At 42.6% G+C, this 27453-nt stretch overlaps 1 protein-coding gene and 1 pseudogene across 2 annotated transcripts in view; both read right to left on the reverse strand.

Annotated features, from left to right (window-relative positions):
• MAP3K15 (mitogen-activated protein kinase kinase kinase 15) overlaps window positions 1-27453 on the reverse strand; it is a 124296-nt gene that overhangs the window by 59849 nt on the left and 36994 nt on the right. For both annotated transcript variants that reach the window (XM_038586989.1, XM_038586990.1), the window contains exons 4-7: window positions 24000-24193; window positions 20686-20854; window positions 18557-18663; window positions 628-798 (exon numbers count right to left, since the gene is read on the reverse strand). In XM_038586989.1, coding sequence (XP_038442917.1) covers window positions 628-798; window positions 18557-18663; window positions 20686-20854; window positions 24000-24193 — 641 coding nt within the window. The remainder of the gene's footprint in view (window positions 1-627; window positions 799-18556; window positions 18664-20685; window positions 20855-23999; window positions 24194-27453) is intronic.
• Window positions 6975-7068, reverse strand: LOC119868677 (annotated as a pseudogene).

Consider the following 27453-nt stretch of genomic DNA (forward strand, 5'->3'; position numbering starts at 1 on the left):
TCTTTACTCGCCTTCACTGACCACTGACCTACCTGAAACTGCATACAACTCCTCTCAAGCCTCCTTCTCCCATTCTCTGATGACCTTATCCCGAGAACCCTCACCAACAGGTAACATCCGATTCTTCTCCATTTCTTTGTCTGACTTCCCTTACCAGCAAGGCAAGGTCCATGATGGCAGGAATTTGTGTCTATGTCTGCTGTGTCTTTATCTCCACCATCTAGAGAAATTTCTGGCATACAGTAAGCCCTAAACCCACATTTGTTAGATGAACAAATGGAGGAAGGAATGAACAGCTCACTGAAAAGATAACACCCTGATGGCAGTAGAACAAAGTTCTGGAAGCAGTAGCTGGGAAGGAGCATGCTGAGCCCTCCTCCTTGCTCTTATAAATGAGTGAACTCGTGAGAAGAATGTCACCACTACAAAAACCTGTTTCTAATGGTTTCTCTTCAGAAAAAGGCATCTGGAAATTCCCAAACCACATTTAACGACTTTTTCCCCCACTGCCAGCAGACAGGCAGGCAGGCTGACTTATATTCATTGGGACAAGACCTGGATCCTTAGCCTCTGCAATTCTGTTCTTTGCAGAGATGCTTGTGCTACTGATTAGGATGGAGGGTTTACCACTCAATGGCGTTGTCTCGGCTGGTGTCATCTTTGCAGTCTGAATCCAAGAAGATGTCCTTGTAGATCCTCCCACACAGGCAGAACATGTCGGGGGCTGGGTGGTCACAGCTCTGCAGAACCTGGAGCATGACCTGCAGAGCCTTTTCTCGGTCGCCTGCACGGTTTCTCCTGAAAGATTTGTGTGGTAAGATCACACATGTCTGAACCAAGACACAGTAGTATATATGCACTCATTCTGTGAGGGGCTGGTGCAAGGATGCTGTGCTTTAGCAGGAAACAAAGTCTGTATTGTAACTCATTCTTTTCATGTTCCAATTTAACAATTGCTTCAGACTCACACCAGTAAATCTCAGACTGTCACGGTCCCTACTTGGTCCCTTCTCTCAATGAGACCTAGACTGTGGATGAAAGCAGATGCAGACCAACGTGTCTGGAAAGAGAAAAAAATAACACGGCAGGCTCCTGTTGCTGGATGAACAGCAAGGATTTCAGAAGCTAAGCCTGAATTGTAATGATAACAGTTTGACAAAAGGCTTTTTTGGAAAAGCAGCAGAGCCCGCAAATTCAGAAAGCCAAGAGAAATTTATTTCTTGACCTGAGAATGCCTTGCCGTCCTCAAACAGGCAAAGACCCTGGCAATCTGTTTTCCAGTCTCATGTTGTATCCACCGGAGCAGATCTGAAAAATTATTTCTATATTCATAGATCAGTCTTCTCCCTTATTAGATTATATGGTAAAAAAAAAATTCATTTTCCACAGATAGTAGATTCCTTAGACCATTCTTAAAATAATCTTTGCCACAAAATAACCTGAGTTTGTGGCTGTGAAATATTATAGCTTCCCATGAAGGTTTGGAAGCAAATGCTCAGCAGTAGTGGAGACTGAGGAAATCGACTACGGTTAATGATGTTCATATTAAATACTTGTAAAAAGAAACAATTTCTATATAACACTGCAATGGAGTGATCTCTAAAATATACCATTAAGATGAGAAAGCTATGTATTGAATACTGTGCACAGAAAGCTACCTTTTTATTTAAGCAAAAGGAGGAAGTGAATAGAGATATGTATCTGCTTTGATTCTTCAAAATGAAAGGATAAACAAAAAGGTAATAAAAGTTACCACCAATAGGTGGAGGGAGAGAACATGATGAAAGGGACAAGAAAAGAAACTCCTTTTTTGTAATGTGACTGAAACTATGCAAGTTTTTTTACACAATTATGAAAGAAAATGAAATAAAATTTTAAGTGTTCCCTAAAAACACCATTTGCCAATAAACACCATCTGAATTTGTGGCTGCAGCAAAACAAAACAAATGAACCTCCGCATGTGCCTCATGGCTTATGCACCAAGTAGAAATCCACTATTTTTAAAACACAGCAATTTGACTATTTTCTTAAAGGGATAAAAACCTAAGGAAAAAATAGAAACGCAAAGAAATCTTATATAGTTTCCAGTAATCACATTGTTAGTGATAATAATGGTACTGGTATTTTGAAAATATTACATATTTGTAGTATAGAATACCAAAAAAATAATGTTAATATCATTAGGAACCAGAGCTATGCATAGGAGATACAGAAAAAAAAATTCAGTAAAAATCCTATGGTCCCAAATTTGAATTGGAACATCAGTATGGATTCACAAGGTGGTCTTCCTTGTCTACTGAAAAGGACCAAAAGATGACCAATTCAGTAGCAATGAGAACTTCCGGCCCTGACTGGGGCCTATAAACACCATGTCTCACTACATGGAAGCAGGACTCTGTGGAGGAACAGCCAATTCCAGATGGGTCTAAGATGATCCTGGAATATCTCAATACAAAGACACAAAGGAGCTACTAAGCTCACATCAGAAAGATTCAGAAACCAAAAAGAATCGGTGTTTGGCCAAAGAGGAGACAGTGTGAGCCTTAGGAAGAATAACTATAAAGGATTGAAACCTATCAACTATATTAAAATGAAGAAGGGGAAATCTATACAACAACAACAAAAAAGACTTAAGAATCTTATTAACCAAATGCCATGTATAAGACTTTGTCTGGGGATCCCTGGGTGGCGCAGCGGTTTGGCGCCTGCCTTTGGCCCAGGGCGCGATCCTGGAGACCCGGGATCGAATCCCACATCGGGCTCCCACTGCATGGAGCCTGCTTCTTCCTCTGCCTGTGTCTCTGCCTCTCTCTCTCTCTGTGTGTGACTATCATAAATAAATAAAAATTAAAAAAAAAAAAGACTTTGTCTGGATCACGACTCAAACCCACTGTACACATAAAACTAAAGACAGAGAGGTATCTGGGAGAATGTAAACGCTCCTGCTGAAGAATTATTGCTCATTACAGCACAATCATGACCGTGTTTTGTAAAGTGCTCCCTCAGACGATACTGAAATCACTATGGGTAAAATGGCCTGTCCTGGCTTCATGATCAATCTGGCATTAGGGTAGGAGGGCAGGGCAGGTGGGGTGAGCAGGAAGCAAAACTGGACGTGCAGGGATGACTATTGAAGTGGGAAAGGGGTACAAGAGGGCTCACTACAGTATTTCCTACTTTGGACTGTGTCTGAAATTTATATTAAAAAAACGAAACAAAAAAAAAGTCAAAGCCCATTCTGACAACAATTCTTCTCGAATCTGTACTATAGAAAAACTCCTATATATATACACTCAAGAATTTTTGAACAAAGGTGTTTATTATGGCATTGCTCCTAACAATGAAAACCTGGAGATAACCCAAATGTCCATTAACATATGAATGGTAATATATACATTAAAGATTTTATTTATTTATTCATGAGAAACAGAGAGAGGGAGGTAGAGACACAGGCAGAGGGAGAAGCAGGCTCCCTGTGGGGAGCCTGATGCGAGACCTGATCCCAGGACCCCAGGACCATGACCCGAGCTGAAGGCAGATGCCCAACCACTGAGCCACTCAGGTGCCCCAGAATATATTTAACAACCAAACTACGATGTATCATGTAACCTAACCCTTAGACAGAGGCAGGTCTGTATGTAATTATATAGAAGAATTCCCATAAGAGTTCATGAAAAAAAATTGCTGAACTAAATAGCATGATCCCATTTTTTTTTGCAGTAAACGCTATTTACATATATGTTCATGTACATAGACAGTCTGGAAGGATACACGTTAGATTGTTCAAAAAAATCATTGCTGGGATTTGTACAAAGTGTTCCTGTGCATGTTTTACTAATAACTATTCTAATAGATGAATAAAGAGATTATTCCTTTTAAGTTCTTGGCAATTTTACAACAGGCTTTTTTACGCTTTTTTCTGGAGGACTTGTACCTCATAAAACTATTCCATCATTTGAGACAAAAGATTAGTATCTCAAACAGCTTTTCTCAACTGGGATCTGAATGAATTAAGCTCCAGAGAAAGTTATATGATTATCTTGAGTGACTATTTTCTCCCTTCTCCCAAGTATGGTACATAGGTAGCCCCATTCTGGATCCATAAGGGAGTTTGTTCAATTGATACAATAGATGCCTTAGGGTTTAATTCTCTGTGGAACCCAATCCAGGTTGAGAAAGGCTAATCTAGACACTTGGCATTCTGCTAGAAGGCTGCAATAATTAAGCCTGTATTACAACTCTGACTTTTTCTATTTTCTGCCTTGGTCTTATTCTCACATATTTGATCTCTACTCTCTTTGTTCACAGAATCCCATTTAACTAGCCTGCAAAAACAGATCTCTTAATGAACAGCCTACCCGTGATACCTTCTCATTTTTAAAAGCCAACAGATATCAACACAACTCAACTTTAGTGGAGCATTTAAATAATTTCTACAGTCTGTGACAGGAAAATGAAAAAGATTAAAACTTTAATGAGCTACAAAATTTCTACATCTGTTATGAGCCAACTTTTGAGGTGTCAAATATTCAGGATTCAGAGAAAAATGTCCTGAACTCTTTTAAATGTTTCATTATTGATCTGGGTTCAGGCTCATTTGTTTTGTTTTCTTTGGACCATTTACAGCAACATTTCCCTTGAATTTTTTTAACTTGAAACTTACCCTTGTTAATCAAAACAAAAGGTCTTCTCAGGATTAAAAAAAATACCCAAAACTGAACATTTGCAAAAAATGAAAAGAAAAGTGAAAAGAAAAGTGATTTTTGGCTTAAAAGCAACTTAAGGATAGGTGCTAAATAGCTAATCCCTTTAGTGGTTAATCATCAAGTTTTCAGATCTGTTTATCATTTTCAGATGCCAAAGTATCCAAGAATAGGTCCATAGATAAAAACTCCCGTGTTTCATTAGTCTGGCAACATATGTTTCTGACAATAAGGCCATTTCACAAATTGACAGATGTGAATTAAGACAGCAGGGGTCACAACCTTGGCTTGCATGTTAGAATCACCTGGGAAACTTTAAAAATCTTGATGTTGAGGCTGCACTTGAGGCCATTTAAATCATTCTCTGGAGATGGGATCCAGGCATCAGTGTGTCCTATCCTGGATATTCTCATTCAGTAAGTCTGCATCACTGCTAAACGCATGGACCACTTCTCAGCCCTCATATTATCTGCCCCACCAGTGGCACTTGACCTTTGAGTACTCCTTTCCTCCTTGGACCACTTTCATTTGGCTTGCAGGACACCACACACACTCCTGATTTTCCTTCTATTTTAGTCTTATTTTTCTGGGCTCCTATTCATCTCCCCTGTCTTTTTAACACTGGAGTGTCCTTAGCACAACACTTGGACCTTGCTTCTTTATCAGTTGCTACATCAGATCCCTTGGTGATATCATCTAGTGCCATGCTTCTTCAAACCATCCATATTCTGATGACTCCCACATTCCTATCTCCAGCCCAGAGCTCTCCTCTAAACTCCAGGCTTACATATCCAACTGCCTTCCTAGCATCTCACTTGCATGTCTAATACCTCAAACTTGATGTGTCCAAAACTCAACTGTTGGTCAAAGCTGTTCTTCTCCGCCTTATTTAATAATGCCCAGTCCACTCCTGTTTTTCATGCCAAACACTTTGGAATCATGCTTCATTTCTCTAATATTTTTTATTTAATCAAAAAACTCTGTTGGTTCTTATTTTCAGCCATAGCCAAAAATGGCCTACTTTTCATGACCCCCAGTCATCACTACCCTGGTCCAAGTGACTGTCATTTCCTGCTTCCACCCTCACCCCTCTACTATCTGTTCTCAACACAGCAGAGTGATTCTGCTAAACACTAAGTCAGACCATGTCACTCCACTACTCAAAACTCTCCATGCAAATAATATATCTGATAAGAAGTTAATATCCAAAATATATGAAGAATTCATATAACTCAATAGCAAAAAAGTCTGATTAAAAAATGGGCAGAGAACCTAAATAAACATTTTTCCAAAGAAGGCATAAAGATGGCCAACAGTAAAGATGGCTAACAGACCCAGAAAAAGATGCTCAACATCACTCATCATCAGGAAAATGCATTTCAAAACCACAAGGAAACATTACCTCTTGCTTCTTAGAATGGCTAAGATTAAAAAAAAAAAAAATCCGAGTTAACAAGTGGTGGCAAAGAAGTGGAGAAAGGGAATCCTCATGCACTGTGGGTGGGAATGCAAATTGGCGCAGCCACTGTGGAGATTCTTGGGGAAAAAAAAATGGAGATTCTTGAAAATCAATATGGAGATCCTTGCAAAAATTCAAAATAGAACTACCATATGATCCAGCAATCTCACTTATGGGTATTTATCTATGGATAACAAAAATACTAATCTAAAAGATATCTGCACTCCCATGCTCACTGCAGCATTATTTATAATAGCCAAGACCTACAAGCAACCCAAGTGTCCATCAGTGAATGAATGGATAAACAATGTGGTATACATATACAACCAAATATTATTCAGTCATAAAAAGAAAGGAATCCAAAAAAAAAAGAAAAAAAAAAGGAATTGTGCCATTTGCAACAACATGGATGGATCTTGAGGGCATTATGCTAAGTGAAATAAGTAAGAGAAAGAGAAATACTATATGATCTCACTTACATGTAGAATCTAAAAAAGCAACCCAAACAAACCAAGCTCAAAGATACAGAGAACAGGCTGGTGGCTGCCAGGGGTGGAGTAAAATGGGTCAAAAGGTATAAACTTTCAGTTATAAAATACACGAGTCTTGGGGATGTAATACACAGCATGGTGACTATAGTTAATATTGTATTATATGTTTGAAAGTTCCATGGGGTATCTGGCTGGCTCAGTCAGTATAGTATGTGACTCTTGATCTCTGGGTCATGAGTTCAAGCCCCATAATGGGTGCAGAGCCTCCTTTAAAAAGTTCCTAAGAGAGATCTTAAAAGTTCTTTTCACAAGAAAAATATTTCTAATTATGTGTGGTGATAGATGTTAACTAAACTTACTGTGGTAATTGTTACACAAAACAAACTATAGAAATGATCCCTGAAAGTATAGTCTTTACACAAAATGTACATGTATACATGTATACACCTGAAACTAATGTTATATATCAATTATATCTCAAAAACAAAAAAAAACCCTCTTTCTAGAGGCTCCCATCTCAGAGCAAATATCTTCTTTCAGAGGCCTGCAAGATTCTAGAAGATCTGGCTCCCAGTTATTTTACTATTCACTCACCATCACCTACTCTCCTCCAGCTGTACAAGCCTCCCTGCCATTCTATGCTCTTCCCTGGAACCTTCTGGAATGTCCTTCCCCCAATATATTTACATGGTATGCTCCCTTATCTCTTTCTCATTTTTTTTTTCTTCATGTCACTCTCTCGTAAGTCAAATCTTCTCTGAGCACTCAGCTTATAAACTGTAATGCCCCACCAGCCTCCCTAGCACCCTAAATTGTGTTAATAGTTGTACTTCGGGGATCCCTGGGTGGCGCAGCGGTTTGGCGCCTGCCTTTGGCCCAGGGCGCGATCCTGGAGACCCGGGATCGAATCCCACATCGGGCTCCCGGTGCATGGAGCCTGCTTCTCCCTCTGCCTGTGTCTCTGCCTCTCTCTCTCTCTCTCTCTGTGACTATCATAAATAAATAAAAATTAAAAAAAAATAGTTGTACTTCGTTTGTATAGTCTCTTCCCGCTTAAGAATGTAAGCTCCAAGAGGGAGAGGTTTTTCTGTCTGGTCTGTTCACAGCTATGCCCCAGGGATTATAACTGGATCTAGGACATAGTAGGTGCTCAACAAACATCTGTTAAATGGATGACAAACTGAGCAGTACTGAACATGAAAAGACCTTCATCAACTGACTGCTGAGTGAACAAAGACCACAGCAGTGCATCTCCTATATGGTTCTGTATTGTAGAAACCCTGCTGAGTGATGTAGTCAGGAGTATGTAAGGATGCAGAAAACTGAAAGGATATACACCAAAGTGGTGAGAGATTACTTCTGGAATATGTGTAGGACTAGAGATTAGAATTATAAGGGACAATTGCTTTAAACGTTTTTGGGGGGGCACCTGGGTGGCTTAGCAGCTGAGCGTCTGCCTTTGGCTCAGGGCGTGATCCTGGGATCTGGAATCAAGTCCCACATTGGGCTCCCTGCATGGAGCCTGCTTCTCCCTCTGCCTGTGTCTCTGCCTCTCTCTGTGTGTCTCTCATGAATAAATAAATAAATCTTAAAAAAATAAATGTTTATTCCCTCCTGTTTTTCACAAAAACAAATTTATTTATTATTTATGCAATAAGATATACAGAGGAAAAAACAAAACACCCTACAACACCAGATTGGGAATCTTCTAATAACAGTTAGGTTCTGGTTATTTTCATACCATTTATTACCCATTTGAGTCAAGCAAGTTGCTCACCCTTTCTGTCCTTCAGTTCTTCATGTGAAAAGTTTGTTTGATTTTGCTTACCCCTCAAGGTGACTGTGAGCTACAGTTGTGCCAGAGCTCTCGTTGGTCACTAAACATCCCATCTGTCTGTCCATCTTTGCTGTATTGTATTTTTAAAAGAAAGTTCATAAGGTGGGAGTCAGAGTTCCAAAACATTTTTCTCCAAAGCAAGCACTCAGAATTAACAAGCAAAATGTCTCACTAGACCAGGGGGTCCTTTCTACAACCAACTTTGTCTTCAGGGGCCCATCAAAAACCTTTCAAGAGTTGCTTGCTTCCCTGGAGACGACTAAGAAAGTCCTTCCACTCCCACAGCAACAGTCTGAGCCTGGACAATCCATAAACCGTACCAAAGAGGAGGAAGAACTTCCCTGATTCCAGAAAAAAAAAACAAAAAAAACAAAAAAACACCCGGTCAGAGGTAAGCAAAGAGCCTGGACAGTTTCCACAGCAGGGGGTCTGCTCTAGGTACTGAGAAATGGAAGAACAAGTCTTTGATAGAAACACTTCCCAAGGACAAAGAGAAAATCTGCAAAGCTTTGGACAACAGCATGAGCTAGATGGGATGGCATGGAATCTGGAAGGGTCCCCAAGCAAAACCATTTGCTCAGTGTTAGCATTCTCTTGCAGTACAGCCACCCCCACCCCCACATTTTGCCAAGAAAGCCACTGTATAGGAGAGGCTCCAAGTAGAAAGATATTACATGTTTTATCAGAGGACTCAGACATGCATCCCTGCAAAAATGGAATCCAAAGATATGAGGAACAGCAACCCCAAATCCTCCCTGCTCAAATACTGACAAGATGAGAAAGGGAGCAGAGACAAGAGGTGGGGGTTGGGCTAATCGGAAGTAAATTGATTAAAATGGAGTCCAGGGCCAACCCAGCCATCCTCCAGGAGAAACACACTCAAAAAAAATCAGTCATATATAGATATTAAGGATAATAAACAAATTATACTTCAGTCTCTATGTTGTTTTTTTTTAGATAAAATGTCTAGAATACAATAAAATTATGAGATGTGCATAGAAGAAAATGTGGCCCATAATCAAGATAAAAAATGATTGTCACTAAAATTGGCAAAAACTTAAAACTATACATTGTGTGTTTGTATATATACATACATATATAATGTATATGTGTAAAAAAATTAAGGTATTTTGTGAGAGAAATGAAAACTCTCAAAAAACAAATGAACAGAAGTCCTAAAACTGAATTCTTTATTAAAAATCACTGAAAGGACCTAATATCAGATTTGGACATTATGAAAGAAAGGATCAGTGACTGGGAATATGAATCAATCGTCATTATCCAAACTGGGGGTGGATGGGTGTGTGGGGGGTGTGACAAAAAAGGGCAAAAGGGACCTCTGAGGGATAAAACCTTCTGTCTCTTGATTGCGGTGGTAGTTACACAAGTGTATTTATTTGGCTAAAGGTTATCGAACTGTGAGCTTTAAATGGGTGCATTGTATCGTATGTCGGTTCTACCTTCTACCTCAATAAAGATGGCTTTAAAAATACGTAGAAACTGATCAGTGCTTCTGAAAGGTCGGTGGCCTGCTGGGCCACTCACTGGTCTCTGCGGTCAGATACAGTCCTCGGCTACCTGCTTTGCTCTGTAGGGCGGGGGAGCGGGCTCCTCCAGGCTGCTTTCCAGACTCCCAGACCCCGATTACCAGTCATGAGCAGCCAGGGGAAGACAACGGTGGACGTGCACCTGGAGGAGGCCAAGAATGAAGGAGCCAGAGTACTTGCTCCCTTTTGTGGTGTGTTTTGTGTAGTGGCTCTAGCGATAGCTGCGTCTCTTCCGTAGATCCAGTTCCCAAGAAGCTGACTTGTAATGGTTTTAGGGGATCCTGGCTCCTAGATTCTGATCCTATCACCTCTTTTCTGTGTCCCTCCAGCCAAGGGAGGCACGGAACCAGCTACCTGCTGATGCTAATTGAGTGGCCTCAGTTCCCTGACTGGCTTCTCAGCTCTTGCCTCACCTGTGTAACCAATTCCATAGAGTCAATTTCCCCTATTTTAAATACTTAGAGAGGTTTCTGTTTCCTGATTGGATCTTGACAGAAAGACACCTGCCACGAGGAAGCAGGTGCCTTAGTCTGGCCAGATGCCCCCTATTTACAGAAGGAAAAGGGAACGGTTAGAGGCAACCTGTATTTGAGCGTGGACAATGCCCAGAGCCAAAGAAACACACGAAGCAGAATGGTTGTTTTCTGACTCTACAAAGAGGACCTAGTGCTGTATCAGGGTAGAACCATTATTAAATCATCCCATCCCTGCCCCCATCGTTGCAACCTCTCCTAGTTTGCTGGAACCACAAAGCAACATCTATGAAGGCTAGGCTTTATAGTGAACTGGCAGGCCCTGACGGGGAGCTGGCTTTCCCATTTTCACAAAAGCTACAGGAGGTGAAGAGTATTCCCACCTGCACTCTTTGTTCTGATGACACACTCTCAGGGATGTTCACAGGGATGCATCCAGTTCAACTCTACTCCTTATTTGCAAGTTGCAGTAGAAGCTAGAATGTGTTCACTAAAACCTTTTTTTTTCCTCCTGGGCCCTGAGCCAGAACACATTTCCCAACTTCCCTTGCAGTTAGGTTGGGCCAGGAGGCTGAATTTTGGCCAATGAAATATGCAAACAAGTAACGAACATCACTTCCTGACCATGCTCAGCAAACCTCCCTGGTAGAGTCAAAAAGTGGAAACAACCCACTTTTGTCCATCGACTGACAAATGAATGTGTAATATGGGTTGTATCAGTACAATTGAATATTATTCAGCCACAGAAAGCAATTTAGTACTGACACCTGCTGCAACACAAATGACCCCTGAAAACAGTATGCTAAGTGCAAGAAGCCAACCAGAAAAGCTCGCCTACTATAGGATTCCATTCATATGAAGTGTCCAGAACAGACAAATCCAGAGACAAAAAACCAGATGAGTGGTTTCCTAGGTCCAGCCAGTGAGGTGGGGAATATGGAGTGACTGCTAATGGATTGCCAAAAACCCAACAGTGGCTGTTTAGGGCTGGGGAGGGGAGTTGGGGGGAATGGGGAACAGAGGCTGGTAATGGATTCAGGGTTTTGGGGGAAGGAATGATGAAAATATTCTAAAATTGAATGTGATGATTACACAATCCTGAATATACTAAAACCACTGGCTTGTACTCTTTACATGGGTGAATTGTATGGTATGCAAATGAGATCTCAGTAGCTGCTATGCGCACTCGCAAACACGTATGCACCATCCCTGGCAATTCACCATGGTCTCTCCTTTCTTGTCATCTGGCTGAAAGGAGAGCTGAGAATTGAAGAAAGGGTGGAGCATCAAGATGGCAGGAGAGTGGAATGTCAATCACCCAGAGAAGAGATTGCCCAAGCACAATACATTCACACTGGAATGATGCGTAAGTGAAAATAAACTTTCATTATGTTAAGGCACTGAAATGGTTATGCTATTTGTTACAGCAGTTACCCTACCCTAATACACAAGTCACCAATGCCAAGAAGGCATGGGTTTCCTTGGTGCTAAAGACCAATTCCCCTCTGAGTCCATATCCTGTCCCACTTGACTGACACCTGGGATCTCACACGAGGAAAACACCCATTGCTGCTGACCCTGACCTAGCCTATGCAGCCCTTCACTTTTCTGGATTGCCTGCTTTGGGCCATGCCCCACTTTAATGGTGGCATTACCAATAATTCTTTTATGTGTTTCAGTATATGCTGAACATGTATGACTTAGATATTTTTGTTTTCACACATATAAAGAAAAATTCAATAGACTTGCCTTCTATTACACCAAGCCCTTAACTGTAAGCACCCAGATATCTCCTATGGATCTCATATGCAGACCACAGCTGGTCATGGAGTCATTCATTCACTCACCCAGTCAACAAGTACTTACTGAACACCTACTCTGTGGGTGGCACAACAGTATCAGGCACAGGGTAGACAGTGGCCCAGCAGACCATGGCTCCTGCCCCCTTCAGATTGAGCCTACTGGGGAGGATGATAAATATTAGAAAGTAACACAGAAATGTGAGTGCTATGAAGGAAAGGAACAGGTGCTATGAGAATGAGTAACAGCAGGGACATTGTTTTGATGTGGTATTCTTTGCAACACCAACCTTTAAAGAAAGGGACATTTAGCTAGACCCTGAAGGATCATCAGATTCAGTCAGGCAAGCAATGAACACTCCAGACAGAGCAAACACCCACGAGAACAACCTGCCCCCTCTTAAGAACTAAAGGCAGGTGAGGATAGAGACAGGGCAGTGAACCAGGAAAAGACAGGAGGCAGGGCAGGACCCAAGGTCACATGGGACAATTTCCAGAACTCTTATGCAAGGTTCCTCAATCAAGGGACTTCTACTTGAAGTAGAAGAACTCAGAAGCTATTCACTAAATTTCACATTTTACTTCCAATGGCCTTCTAGATTGCAGCCCTTCTTAAGAAGCCTTCCTCAAATACCATCGTTGAAGATGATACAACCCTGGTGGCTGGGATTCTCTGTCAGGAAATAAAAGGACAATTCACATTCATTCAGCTTCTTTGGTGTGCCAGGCACTGTGCTAATAAGTTTTTTACTTGAGATATTCTTATTTAGTTCTTAAAATCATCTCATTCCACATAGGAGTGAAATCATGTGGTATTTGTCTTTCTTGGACTTATTTCCCTTGCCTTATATTCTCTAGCTCCATCCGTGTCACTGCAAATGGCAAGATTTCATTCTTTTTTATGGCTAATATTTCATTGTGTGTACACACACACACACACACACACACACACACACACACTGCATCTTTTTTGTCCGTTAATCTATTGATGGACACAGGCTGCTTCCATAATTTGGCTCATAAGCAAGGGGGAAAAAAAGAGGCAATCCAAGAAAGAGACTCTTAACTCTAGAGATCAATCTGATGGTTACCAGAGGGAAGTGGGTGTGTGTGGCGGGGGGATAGGTGCAACAGGTGATGGAGATTAAGGAGCACACTTGTTATCATGAGTACTGGGTGTTGCAAGAAGTGCTGAATCACTATTGTACACCTGAAACTGATTTTTTAAAGATTTTATTTATTTATTCATGAGAGACACAGAGAGAGGCAGAGACATAGGCAGAGGAAGAACCAGGCTCCCCACAGGGAGACTGATGTGGACTCGATCCCAGGACCCCAGGATCATGACCTGAGCCTAAGGCAGATGCTCGCTCAACCACTGAGCCACCCACGGGTCCCTGGAACTAATATTATACTGTATGTTAACTATACTGGAATTGCAATTTAAAAACATTCCATTTAATTAATTACCATTACCCTCATTTCTTCCACAGCAGTGTAGTCCATAGTTTTATGGGTTGTTAACAGCAGAGTGGTTTTGAAAGATTTCTCAAACTGTTTAAGAGAGAGAAACTGTGTGTGTAACATACAACACATGTGATTATATTTTTCCATCACTTGTTAACTTTAGGGCGCCCCTCATGTGCTGTCTTCTTCAGCACAAAGGCCTCCCCTGACACAGAAGTCTGCAAGTGTGAGGACAAAAGAGAGGGAACCGAAGCAGGAATTGGACAGGAAAGGAAGATTCTTAGGCCAAGGAGGCCAGGGGGGAAGACTGATGGAAATGGTTTAAGTCCTTTAAATATTTTTCAAAAGGAAAACATGTATTATTGGCAAGGCCAGTGCTCAGAACATATGGAGATGGTCTATTTCTCATAAAAAGAAATCCAACCGGTCTTTTGGCATTCAAAGTATATACTACGAAAGTGGCTTCAATCTTCAGCAACCATATAATGCTCTCATCATATAGGACAGAGCAGAACATATAAAAGGACAGCCCTATTGTTCCAAGAGGCCCAGGGTTTCTCCTGGTTGTCCTTCAGGCAAACGAAAATAAGAGAAAGCCTTCTGGGTAGTTTCACAGATTATGCTGTGTGACATTATTAAACTAGTGTATCCAGAGCCTTGTGCTAAAACTGGGGAGTTCTGGTCCCCAGATTTCTTACCACCCGGCTGTTAGATCCTGGGCCCTTGCCTGTCTGTCTTCCTCCTGAAATGAAGGGTTTGCACCAGATGACCTCTTTTTAAGGTCACAGGATTCGTGTTTCTCTTCACTGCCCAGAAAACGATCACCACAAACATGTGTCCTCCTTTTGCAACACGATTTTAGGGACCTGGAGACCAATGTACTACATAAGTGAGGAAAGGTCAACGTTTTTCTACTTTTGCCAAACACCTAATAAAGAATGGTTATATCAATGTATAAATTAAGATGGCAAGATCGAACAGTGAACATAAACAGAAGACACGAAGAAAGGGATGCTGGTGGCTATGGCAGAGACAAGAAGCCCACACTGCCCTCCTGGGGGCATGTGTCCCTTCACGTGAGCAATGACGTGGCTGGGCAGCCCCAGGGGCCGAGGAGGAGGGGACTGCTGTAGGTTCTGGACCAAGCCTGCAGCACCCCTGGCACAGGCTGGATTCTGTAACATCCATCTACTCTTGCCCCTATACACATTTCTAGGCCCCAGAGTACTTTCTTCTATCACTCCCCTTAACCCATTTAGAGAGTGATACATCAGATATTCTGATAAACGTGTCATGCATTCAGCTTCCGCTCCACATCAAGGAATTTTGCTGGAGTTGACTTCTTGACCCGAAGACACAAGGAGTAGAATATGAGAACATTCCTACTTTGTGACAGGCAAGTGTTATTGTTCTTAACCTACTACTTTGATTCCTTTACTTTTCTTCCAGACTATCTTTCAGCCTGCTGTCAGGATCCCTGGTCAGGTTATTCTGGCTGCATGTCTATAAAGTCCTGTCTATAAGAACAACAGCAAATGAAAATTACTCATACAGGATTCCACGCCACTGAGTGGCAAGCAGTTTAACTGCTCGAAGGAAACTTGAAGCATTTTTGAATGCGCTTCGGAATGTAGCTGAAGTGGCAGCTACCAGGAACAGCTAGGTGATCAAGCCAGCCTGTGCCTCGAAACAGAGAGCCCTTGCCATCTGAGGGTCAAACATCATTCATTACTGCCAACCCTGAGTAACTAATTCATGGCCATGATGTGTTCTGCTTCCGAAGAGATAAAGGTCAACTGTAATGCAGGAAAAATTATCTGTTCATCACTATATTCACCTTTATAGACACAAAGTAATGCCATAAAGTTTCTCAAAGCTGTACTTAGTGTGAAAGTCAACTGTGAATATGCCAACAGCTGGCCAAGTTATACCCTGCCCGGCCTGTAATACAGAGCCACTGTCTACCAGGCAGCCAGAAGGAAAAGAGCCATCACCAGAGAGCAAAGGTTCAGCTGCGGGCGGTCCCAGCCAATCTGCTTCCAAACTGGAAATGCACTGGTCTTGGGATCACTTCATCCTGCCACACCCATTTCTCTTAGATACTGGTTTTCCACTTCACAAATTGTTTTTCTCTTTTATTACTTCGAGTGGATGGCAATCAGACTGTTCTGTTTGACAATAGTCACCTCTACTCCATCTGGGAGAAGACATGGTGGCGACTGACTTAGTTTTTATTTAACAAACCATTTTTTTAATGGCACTTTTAGTGTACCAGGCGTTCTTCCAGAAACGTCACCAGTACTAACTCATTTAATCCTTATAAATCAAGGGTTAATCAAGTACGCTTAAGTATAAATAAAAGTGGCACACACTACTTTAGCGTAACAGAGTAACGGGACCTTTCCCTCCCCAACCCCAGGCTTAATGAAGATGCCCTCCCCAGCGCTCCCTACCTTGGGAGGTTGAATTTAAAGACCAGTGGGGAGAGAGCAGGCCCATTTTCGTAGAGACCATGAAACCTCCTCTCCAAAAAGACTAAAAATCCTAGCACTGTTTGCCAATATCTACTACAGCACGACACATGCACATGCTATCTACCCAAAAGAACTGTGCCATATGTGTACAAAAATCATGTGCAAGAATATTCATAGCAGCACTGTTCTTAACACCCCTAAACTGAAAACACCTTCAAAGTTTATCAGCAATGAAATGGATAGATCAATTGTGGTATATCCATACAGTGGACTACTCTACAGCAAGAGGAATGAATGTGCTACTCATACATCCAACAGCACCGATGAATCTCACAAATATGATGCTGAGTGAGGGCAACCAGCACAATGGAATACACACTCTGTGATTCCTACAAAGTTCAAGGACAGGGAAAATTAATCTAACATCTGACAGATGTCATAACAGTGGTTGCCTATGAAGGGGTGGGGAAGAGCACAAAGGAACTCTCCGAGGGGATGGAAATGTTTTCTATTTTGAGAGGGGTGTTGTTTACAGTGTTTGTTGGTTTATCAAAGTTCATCGAATTGTATACTTGAGATCTATGCATATCACTGCATGTACATTTTACTTCAATATAAAAGACGTGATGTCATATGTGTCAGGAGACTCCTGAAGCCATGGGCTCCCGAACATGTCTGCTGTCCTGCAGATGCTGCCAGTGGTAAGCCCAACATATAACTATATATGTTTTATATATATATATATAACACATATCCAGCTGCTGAAGCCAAACCAAGACTCTGAGAAAGCTGACACAAGAGTCCTCTCACTCAGGTCACCTCCTAAGCTCACTGTATTCATTCCCTGTAGAAGATACTGGCCATGGAAGGCTGATGATGAAGTGTCAGGACTCTCTGGTGCTCAGGCTAAGTCTGAATACCTTCCCAGAATTTTTTGCTTCCTGATTAAATATGACCAATTCTTGGCCCCAGCAGAGGGCAGGTCCAGCAGTAAGTGTATCTGGACATGGCTCTTACCATATTCACCTAATGCTGCTCCCCTTCCTGTATCTTATCTGGGGAAGAAGGGAGACTGCAGGACTAAAACACTGAGGCATTAGGATTTTGAGATTCAACCTGGCCAACTCCTCGTTACCCTCCAAACCCCATGTTTGAATGAGCATGTGGCTGCCCAGGTAGAGACTACATTTCCCAGCTGCCCTTCTGGCTAGATGGGGTCATGTGACTAAGCTCTCCACAATGGGATAGAAGTAGAAGTGTCCTGTGCTAATTCTACTTGCTTTAAAGAAAACTGTCCTGAGCTTCTAGTCTTTCCCCCTTACATAGGCTGGAATATAAAGAAGTGGTGACCTAGCTTCAACTAGATCAGGACAACATTTTTGCAAATTCAAGAGCTACAAAACGGTCCAAAACCAGGTCCCCAAACAACTCCTGGAGCAGCCCTAAGCCACTAGTCTGGCCCTCTCACCGCTACACTGCTAAGTGAAAGAAATTTGTCTTACTTGAATCGTTGCATTTGGAGTCTCTTGGTTACACCTGCTTTACGGGTACTCCCTGCACACAAGCTTTTGAGGCTCCAGGTCTCCAGGCAGGAATTGTCAAGTCTCACAAACTCTATCTAGCCCCATAACTTGTACTGCAAAGTTCAGATTATGCTAGTAATGAAGACAGCACCCTCTTTTCCTATCCGTCAACATTCCTCCAGTTGCTTCAACCAGTCCCCCAAAGTCCACAAGACACTACCAACCCCTTATTCATGTATACAAGGTCCTTTCAAGACACAGTCCCAGCCTCCACGCTTAGCCTCATGGCCTGTGTTTGCTTCGCGCACATTCTGTGATGCTGTTGCCCTGGATGCCCCCCAAAAGGCACGCTGCACATGAGGAACACTGAGCTCCTACCCCTGCTCTGGCCAAGTACAATGGCCTTTTCACCAACCCTGCCCCACACTCTTTTGCACATGACGTCAATCTTACTACAAATTGCAAACCCAGCCCCAAAGACCCCAGGGAAGCTTCTTTAAAAGCCCCAAGTAGAATGACTTTCACCCTCTGCTATGCTTCCACAGCATTTGGGGCAAACTTTCATCAAGGCATTTGGCACTCTGAGCTCTAGAGCCTTGACCTCACAGCTGGAATATATGTTCCAAAGACAAAGTCCTGAAACACCAAGACTAAACGCTTTGACCATTTTCATAACCTTGGCATTTAGCACCTGATCTGGCTCAGACTCAGTGAGGGTTGAATGAAAGAAGAATTTAACAGGCAGCATGTTTCAGAATTCTATACATCTACTCTCTCTCTTACCTATTCAGTGCAAAGGCATAATGGAATTTAATATTATGCTGGTCCGTCAAGTCACACGTAGGCAGCATTTCCAGTGTCTCCACCAGCTTCACCATGGCGTCATAGTCCTGTTGGCAAGAGGTCCCAAGGTGAAGAAAGACAAGAAACACACAGCCTTTCACAGCTTCTTCTCAATGGTTATCAGCCTAAGATTGTCCCGGGATACAAGCCTCTCCCTACAGACAGCATTTAGTGAAGTCACCTTACAGCCTGTAACACAACGTGAATAAGATCTTAAAAACAAAAAACCAAAATGAATAAAAGAAAAGGTAGACAAAGAATCTCTGCTATCAGAGGCCACAAAAGGATCAAGGGGATGAGGCTAAATCCAAAGGCAACAAAAGCAAGCAAGGGAGTCCAGCAGCCCAGAAAAAAGCTACCATGCTGTAAGCGCAGGAGAGTTACCACCACGAGCAGAGCTGTGGGTTAACATAAGCGAGATCTTAACACACATGAAATTCTACAGTCACTTACCACAGGAAGAGAGGAATCATGCCAGATCCTTCCTATTTTGCCAGAAATAATTGAACTCATCTAAACCAGGGTTTCTCAACCTTGGCACTATTGACATTTTGGGCCTGGATCATCCTTGGTTGTAGGGGCCGTCCTTGGTTGTAGGGGCCGTCCTGGGCATTCTGGGATGTTAAGCAGCACCCTTGGCCTCAACCCATGAGAGATCAGTAGCACCTCCCCCTCACCCCTGAGCTGTGAAAAATCAGTAAAGTCTCCAGACATGGCCACACGTCCTCTGATTGAGAACCATAGTTCTAAACTGCATAATTACTCAGAGAAAATTTGCTACTGTGTTGGTCTCAGCTGGGTCTCCTCCGAGCAATGCCATCTGCTACCCTTTCAGCCAGGCTTCCAACCGCTATGACTGGCCAACTTGCTGACAGCCAGCCACAGTTAGCTGAGGAGGACTGCCACTGAAATCCTGTGCCTGTTTTTGTGGCTCTACACCTTGATGCTGCTGCTTGAGAAAAGGAGGCAGTGTATCCCAAGAAGCTTCTGGCTTACCTTCAAATAAAGTAGCTTATAAAAAGAAGAGAGGCATGAAAGCAGGAACAGAACAAAGCCAGCAGCTCAATGGAAGAAAGAATTCAAAAAAGGTCATTCCTATTCTCTTGTCCCCTGGGCCTTAATTTCATCATTGTCAAAATCTTGAATAGCACCTGCTGTTAAAGTCGATTAGATCCATCAGTCTATCAGCAGGGCGGGCGTTCCTCAGCGGTCCACTCTCCTCTGTTCATGTCAGAACTGGGTGCCCTTCTCATTTAGATCTAAAGACCTGTTGTCAACAACCTCCAACACGGCTCTGTAGAACTCTGTGCGGAAGGCACGCTGTCCTGTGTTCCACTCCAGAGGGAAGTAGATCAAGACATCCTTACAAATGGCTTAACAGCCTTTAAGTTGGAGGGACGAAACCCTCCACCATTTCCATCATGGTACCGCATCCTATAAACGGTGTCCAGCACTCTTCATGAGGCTCTGATACTTGTTTTAGAATAAGCATCTGCGTTCCCTGGGTCCTGGATGTGCCTCTACTACTCCTGCTTTCCCTGTCACTGATGGGCAGGGGTCAACAAGGAAGAAAGTGACAAGAGGCCTGAAGAAAGTACCACAGCAGTGGAGTAAAGAACAAGGACAATGCTGCCTCGGTGTGAATCTTGACTTTGCTAAATGCTGCGTGACCTTGGACAACTTACTTAACTTCTCTGTGCCTCATCTGTAAAATGGGGATGATGAAGTATACATCCCATAAGCTTGCCAAGAGGATTAAATGAATTAGGATTCGCCAAGAGCCTGAAACAATGCCTTGCATAAAGGGCATTTAAACTGTTCAATTCAAAGTTCCTCTTATCAAGCAGTACTGCATGAGGTTTGGCCAGAGTGGCCATCTGAGGAGACAAAACCTCCAGGGTTACCATCACGACAGATATGCTAGGGGACCTATGACCTAGGCACGTACTTTTGCCTATAAACCAGTTAGCTAACCACACGCCTGTGTAAGAGTGTTTCATGTGAGGAATGAATTCCTCAGGCCAAGGTTGAGCCCCACGCACGCTGGCCTCCAGCAAGGGTGCTCCTACCTGGATGTCACGGTAGGACAGCAGCAAATTAATGATGACGTCCGAGGTCAGAACTTCAGTGTTGTCCAAGCGAAGTCTGATCCGAGCCAGCTCCTTTGCCAGTTCATCACCCTGGTATTTCTCTCGGGCTCTCCGGATGTCATTTAACAAGGTTTCTTTGTAATAAGCACTGGAGAGGGAAACAGGAAAACCTCTGGTCGCATCTACCTGCATCTGGGACCCTGTTTTCTTCAGAAGCTCAAACCAACTTAGTTCTCATCGCCACAACTGAGCTGGACACACGGGGGACCCTCCTCGCCATGAGCCTCCCTGCACCAACAGAGACAGGAGACCTGTCCCACTTGCTGGTCACCTTTTGTAGCAACTAACCATTCAACATCAACAAACTCAGTTCGTTATGACCTTTGAAAAATATTTTCAGAGTTGAAATTTGGGTGACGCATAGGACTCACTACCCACCCCACCCTATCCCTTCTGGGATTTTCCAACACAGAGAGAGCAAGAGTTACCTTGCTTGATTCAAGGTTACTTGAACCGTTTATTTCCCCCACTATTAACATGTTATCACAGAGCCAAATACAAGTCCAAAAGCCATGAAACACAGTATAATGAGAATATCTTTAACATCAATTTATCAGGTATCCCCACCTAGAAATCACAAAGCTTTTTCCATTTGGCCAAGAGCCGGAAATTGGGTGTGTCCATGAGCAATCGCAGCAGCTGCGCCTGGAAGCTTACGGACAACCTCTGCCTTTCACTCCCACTCCCCTAGTCATTTTTAATTGCCAGAATGCTTTTCCAACCAAAACTTCCTTCCTGGGAGCATCCAGATAATAGTAGGGATGTATGAAGACATCTAAAGCAATTCAAATCTACACTGGAATCTCTTAACTGCAGCCTCTCAGAGAACCAATGCTAGTATCTGGTACTTGGTTTAAAATCTTTACAAATGATCAAATTTGATGTATAGAGGCCAACTTACAATGACTGTAGATTGAATTAAATATGTTACGTACTTTCCAAGTAATGTGTTAATAGAGACTGAGCACTGCCAAGCAGTAATCTACAATCAACCCATTAAGTAGCTGAGAGGACTTCACTGTAGAGAGAAAAACTAGGCTGCTCATCAAAAAAAAAGGAGCAGGCTTATCATGATCTCAGGGTTGTGGGTTTGAGCCCCACAGTGGGCTCTGCGCTCAGGGGGGAGTCTGCTTGAGATTCTCTCTCCCCCTTCCCTTGCAACCTCCATAGTCTCTCAAATAATTCAATCTTTAAAAAAAAAAAGGAGCAGTCTCATTTTAACAGTCATTAGAGAAAGACAAATACATCAGAAGACTAAAACCAAATGTTACTTACTTTCAGTAATTTTAAAGCTATGCCAAAGAAATGTGAATACAGTACACAGACTGTGCCAATGCTTGTATAATAGGACCTCAATTAACATTTAAAGAATGCACTGATATAAAATTATCAGTGTATTGCTTTATTTTTTTTAATTTTTTATTTTCTTATTTGTCTTTTATCATCCCGTTGTGCAAATTAGCAGATTCCACCAGTGTTTAAAATTCCATCATTAATCTTAGGAGTCATTACATTGGGTGACAGCCACTGTCCATTTAGTAGAGTATAAAGGCATCAAAAATATTAAAGTGTTATTAGTTTAGCCTGACAAGTAAAAAGTTATACTTTAGTTTAGTCTTGTTTTTAAGGCTAATTCTGAAAAATAGTTTTAATAAACTGAGAAACCTCATAAGAGCTATAACTTGTAAGTAAATAAACAAAACACTGAATTGAGTATGGCTTGGGGACACTCAACATGGAAATGGCTTCAAACCCCTTTTCAACACAAGGCTATAGGCAACCTTTACCAGAGCTCTTTATCAGAGTCCACACCTGAGCAAAGAGCTTATCTGCCATCCCTCTTACAGGTGTTTTAGACCAGAAGCCCTAAGTACCTTCTCACTAACCATTCAAGGGGTAGAAGCGACCAACAGGTATTTCAAGTCCTTTGAAATTACACCAAATCAAAGCAGGTGCTTTCCTACTGACACACACATTTCATGAAAAACGAACTTGAGCCCACTTTTTGCAAGGCCTTGTTCATATGTTAGACTCAAGCCAGCCTCTTTCCTCATCAGACCTGCAAAGATGCTATTTGAAGAGTTTTCTCCCTAAATGTCACTAAAATGTTCACTGAGCAGCAAGGTATGCCTGATTCAGGCTGCGCAGGAAACGGGCCACAAAAGGTCCCCCATCAGTATTGGCATTTGGTCACCAAAATCTGGGTTTCTAGTCTTATTTCTTAGTGTGTAGAAGAAACTATGTGTCCAAACAAGAGATGACAGGATAGAAAAAAGAACAGACTGCTAGCAAATGTGTATGTCATACCAACACAACAGGGCCACATCACGGCTCAGGCAGCTGCCACCTGAGCCACAGGGGGATGTGTGGGCCTTTCCATTTCAAGCTGATTCCACCAGAGCTCTGGATTTTCATTTGTTTTGGAAGGACAGATCCTTCTTGTGACATAACTCACAGGAGTAAATCCTTTAAACTGGCCACAAACAAACAAACAAACAAACACACACTAGATCCTTTGGTTTAGTGGATGATTTTTGGCCTCCAGCTTTTCAAATAAGAACATTTTAAGGCATGGCTTCTTAAGCAGAGAGGCCCAGACAAGTGAGATGACTTTCATGAGGCCGCCAAGCACAGAATTATCTGAGCCAGGACTCAGACCCAAACCTGCCCACCTCTTTGAACGAGTATCCCTCACCTTCTCCAATATAAATCTACAAAGAACATATCCCAAGACATCCTGAGCTCAGGATGGCTGTGGCTTGACTCAAGGCAAGAACTTATGATCAGAGTGACCTTGCTGAGCCACATTAACAACCTCTACAGCTGCGTGGGCTTAGGGGCTGGGAGAGATGCAATCGTGTTCAGAAGTGATCTTAAAACATGGAATCTCAGAGTTGAAAGAGCATGAAAACTAACAGTGACTTAACGTCCTTATTTTCTAGGAAATGGCTACATAGAGTTATTTATCAAGGTCACCTGGGGAGTTGGGGCCAGACACAGGCTCAACCCTCACCTGCTAAAACTCCACTTCTATTCTCTTTTGGCTACACCTCACTGGCCCAACCTAGTGAAGTAGCAAGGAACAATAATGGATTCCAGAAAAACTTCAAACAGATGGGCTGGGATTCCCCATTCCCTGGGCATTACAGTCTCCTAGGAGTTGGCTGCGCCGTGAATGTGAAGGGAAAATTTTGGCAAAGCTCCCAGATTTGCTAACAGTGAATGAGAATTACCAGGAGGTCACGTGGATGTCCTTGAGGAGGCTAATAAACCTGTCCACCAGGGGCACGCACAGTGGACCCAGGATGGTGTCCCAGTTGGGCTGCATGTACTCTGAGGCACGCCTCTGCGCATCACTCTCGCAGCAAAAATAATCAGCACACGGTGTCACAATGTATGGGATGAAATAATAATTTCCACTAGATGCCTGGAAAACAGAAACAAAAATGTTTCACAAAGTAATTGATGCAGAAACACAGCAGTGGATTTGGGCAGGCGAAACCTGGTAGGACAGGGAAGGAGAAAGTGCCTGAGAATGACTAACAATGTGTGCAATAGGACGAGGAATCTACTGGGCACAGAACGGGAAACCACTCAATTCCACCAGCCCGAAAACAAAAATTTCGTTTCACCTGCTAAACTGACCTGTGTATGTCTCTGAACTTCACTAGCAGAGTTTTTAAGGGTTTTAAGTCATGGAGACAACATCATTTCAGGCCCCTCAAATTGGAGTGACCTTGAACCCACTGATAACCAAGAACTGCAATGTAAAGGCAGATTTTCTTTCTTTCAGCATAGATGGAAAAGCTCTATTGTTTGATCGTTCAACCACAGGTGAACTATTATAAACTCTGTTGAGAAAAATTGTCTTGCAGGGAACAGATACCAATAAATAGGACTAGTCTTAGAGATGTTTGGAAAAAGGATGCTCAAGTTTTATATTGTCAAATAGAAAAAAAAAATACTGTTTTACCTGAGCGCTAAGAAATAATTACAATCTGACTATGAATCATGATCCTTTGCAAAGCATAAATACTACCTCTAAAAAGCATTAAATCATGCTCACCTTTTAGCACACTTGAAAGATTAAAATACACCTTAGGGCATTCTTCCATCAGTCAGATCTTTTGTCTACATTGCTGCAAAAGCGACCAGCTTAAAATTCAGGCTTTGGGATCCCTGGGTGGCGCAGCGGTTTGGCGCCTGACTTTGGCCCGGGGCACGATCCTGGAGACCGGGGATTGAATCCCACATCGGGCTCCCGGTGCATGGAGCCTGCTTCTCCCTCTGCCTATGTCTCTGCCTCCCCCCCCCTCTGTGACTATCATAAATAAATAAAAATTTAAAAAAAAATTCCAGGCTTTTTTTTTTTTCTTTTTAACTCCTAGCCCTTCACTTAGCTTTCAAGAATGTATATGATGAGGATGCCTGGGTGGCTCAGAGGTTGAGCATCTGCCTTCAGCCCAGGGCATGGTCCCGGGGTCCTGGGATCGAGTCCCACATCAGGCTCCCCACGGGGAACCTGCTTCTCCCTCTATGTCTCTGCCTGTCTTTCATGAATTTTTTTTTTAAAAGAATGTATATGATGCCAGAAATAATTTATCTGATTTTTTTCTCTTGAATTTTTAAAACTTGACCAATAGAATTATCCGAGTATTTTAGAATAATACAGACTTAACTTTGGGAAGCACACTTTTTCCAAAAAAAAACAAAAACAAAAACAGAATACTACCATTTCAGATCAAACAGAAGGGAAAACCTGCCACATTGGGGAACTAATTTCAAATACCTATGTGACATACATTTTTTTTCTAAATATTTTATTTATTCATGAGAGACACACAGAGAGAGGCAGAGACACAGGCAGAGGGAGAAACAGGCTCCCGTGCAGAAAGCCCGATGCAGGACTCGATCCTGGGTCTCCAGGATCACACCCTGGGCTGAAGGCAGCACTAAACTGCCGAGCCACCTGGGCTGCCCTGTGACATACATTTTGAAGTTTTCCTTGTGAATGAGATTTCCTTACACAATGGCAGCATGCTCATTCCCTCCTGAATTTCGAGTAACTACTCATCCTGACACTCTCTCTTCCTTGAACCTTAACAGACACTGCTAAGTCCTGGTGAGACATGTTGTTAGGCCCTAAAATTACTCGTGCTGCTCCATTCAAACGTACTTTGGACTGGATCAGCAAACTGGTTCTGTAAAAGACCAGGTGGGAAATATTTTGTATCTTGTGGGCCAGTCTCTGCTGCAACCACTCCACATCACTATTGCAGCATCAAAGCAACTATAGACAACATGGGAACATAGGAGCATAACTACGAGTCCCAAGAAAAGTTTATTTACACACACAAATTTGAATTTCCTATTGACACAAATCCTGAAATAGTCATCTTTTGACTTTTCCCCATCATTTAACAATGAAATAACCAGGGCACCCCGGTGGCTCTGTTGGTTGAGCATCTGCCCTTGGCTCAGGTCATGATCCTGGGCTCCTGGGATGAAGCCCCACATTGGGCTCCCTGCTCAGGAGGGAGTCTCCTTCTCCCTCTGCCTGCTTGCTCTGCCTGCTTGTGCACTCGCATTCTCACTCCATCAAATAACTAAGTTTTAAAAAATGAAATAACCATTCTTAACTGATAGGTCACAGAAAACAGGTAGCAGGATGGCCCTCATCTTAACATTAAGCGTCTCGATGTTTTATTATTCCTGAAATAAAGGATTTTCTGAGAATACTTACCCTGCTGCAGAATAGCAGCTGGAGACCATCCCTGTGGGCACCAGATATTGGGGTTAAATCCCTCAAAACAGAGATGGGTGTGTTATAAACAGAAGTGGCAAATTCAGGTGTGTGGGTATAACTGGGGTCAGGGGAAGACTCTGACTACTACTCAGCTATCACTGGGAACTGCCTGCAGTAGGCAACACAGATGCTTCCCTTCCTGGTAATATCCTCAAATCCTCAAAGCTACACTCCTATTGTCCAGCAAAGGAAGGTTTTGATAGGTTGGAGACAAATTTCTCCCTCATCTGTAACAGAAAAGCCATGTTAAATGCTTTTTATACAATCAGAAGGTAAAACTGCTTGTTCTTCCACCTGCCATTGGCTAAGTTTATGGTAAAAGCCTTCCGACTGCAGAAAGAGGAAAGAGGACTGTGTGGATCAGTGAGATCTAGAAGGTAAAATATCTGTGAAGAAGTTGAGGGTTTTCTTTTCTTTTTTTTTTTTTTTTTAAGTCAGAGCTAGACCTGAGGGGGTAGGGTGAGAAGCTTCTCAGATTCTCTCTCCAGAAAAATAGCCCTAGCTGGCCAAAAAAAAAATTTTTTTAAAAGACTTTATTTATTCATGAGAGAGAGAGAAAGAGAGAGAGAGAGAAGCAGACAGAGACACAGGCAGAAGGAGAAGCAGGCTCCATGCAGGGAGCCCGATGCAGGACTCGATCCCGGGACCCCAGGATCACGCCCTGGGCCGAAGGCAGGCGCTCAACCACTGAGCCACCCAGGCACCCCCCTCCAAAAATTTTTAAAAAACATTTTAAGTCTCTGAATTATCTGAAGAGCATACAGCAAGTAGAGAAACACTTATTCAAGAAAAGCAACTCCTATCTTAGTAAGAACAGTGAGACTCTAGCATTTGATAACCTGTTCCTCCCTGGTCCTGCAGCCCAGAGGGACAGAAATGCT

Source organism: Canis lupus, chromosome X, assembly GCF_011100685.1.
Source record: "Canis lupus familiaris isolate Mischka breed German Shepherd chromosome X, alternate assembly UU_Cfam_GSD_1.0, whole genome shotgun sequence".
Classification (NCBI taxonomy): Eukaryota; Metazoa; Chordata; class Mammalia; order Carnivora; family Canidae; genus Canis; species Canis lupus.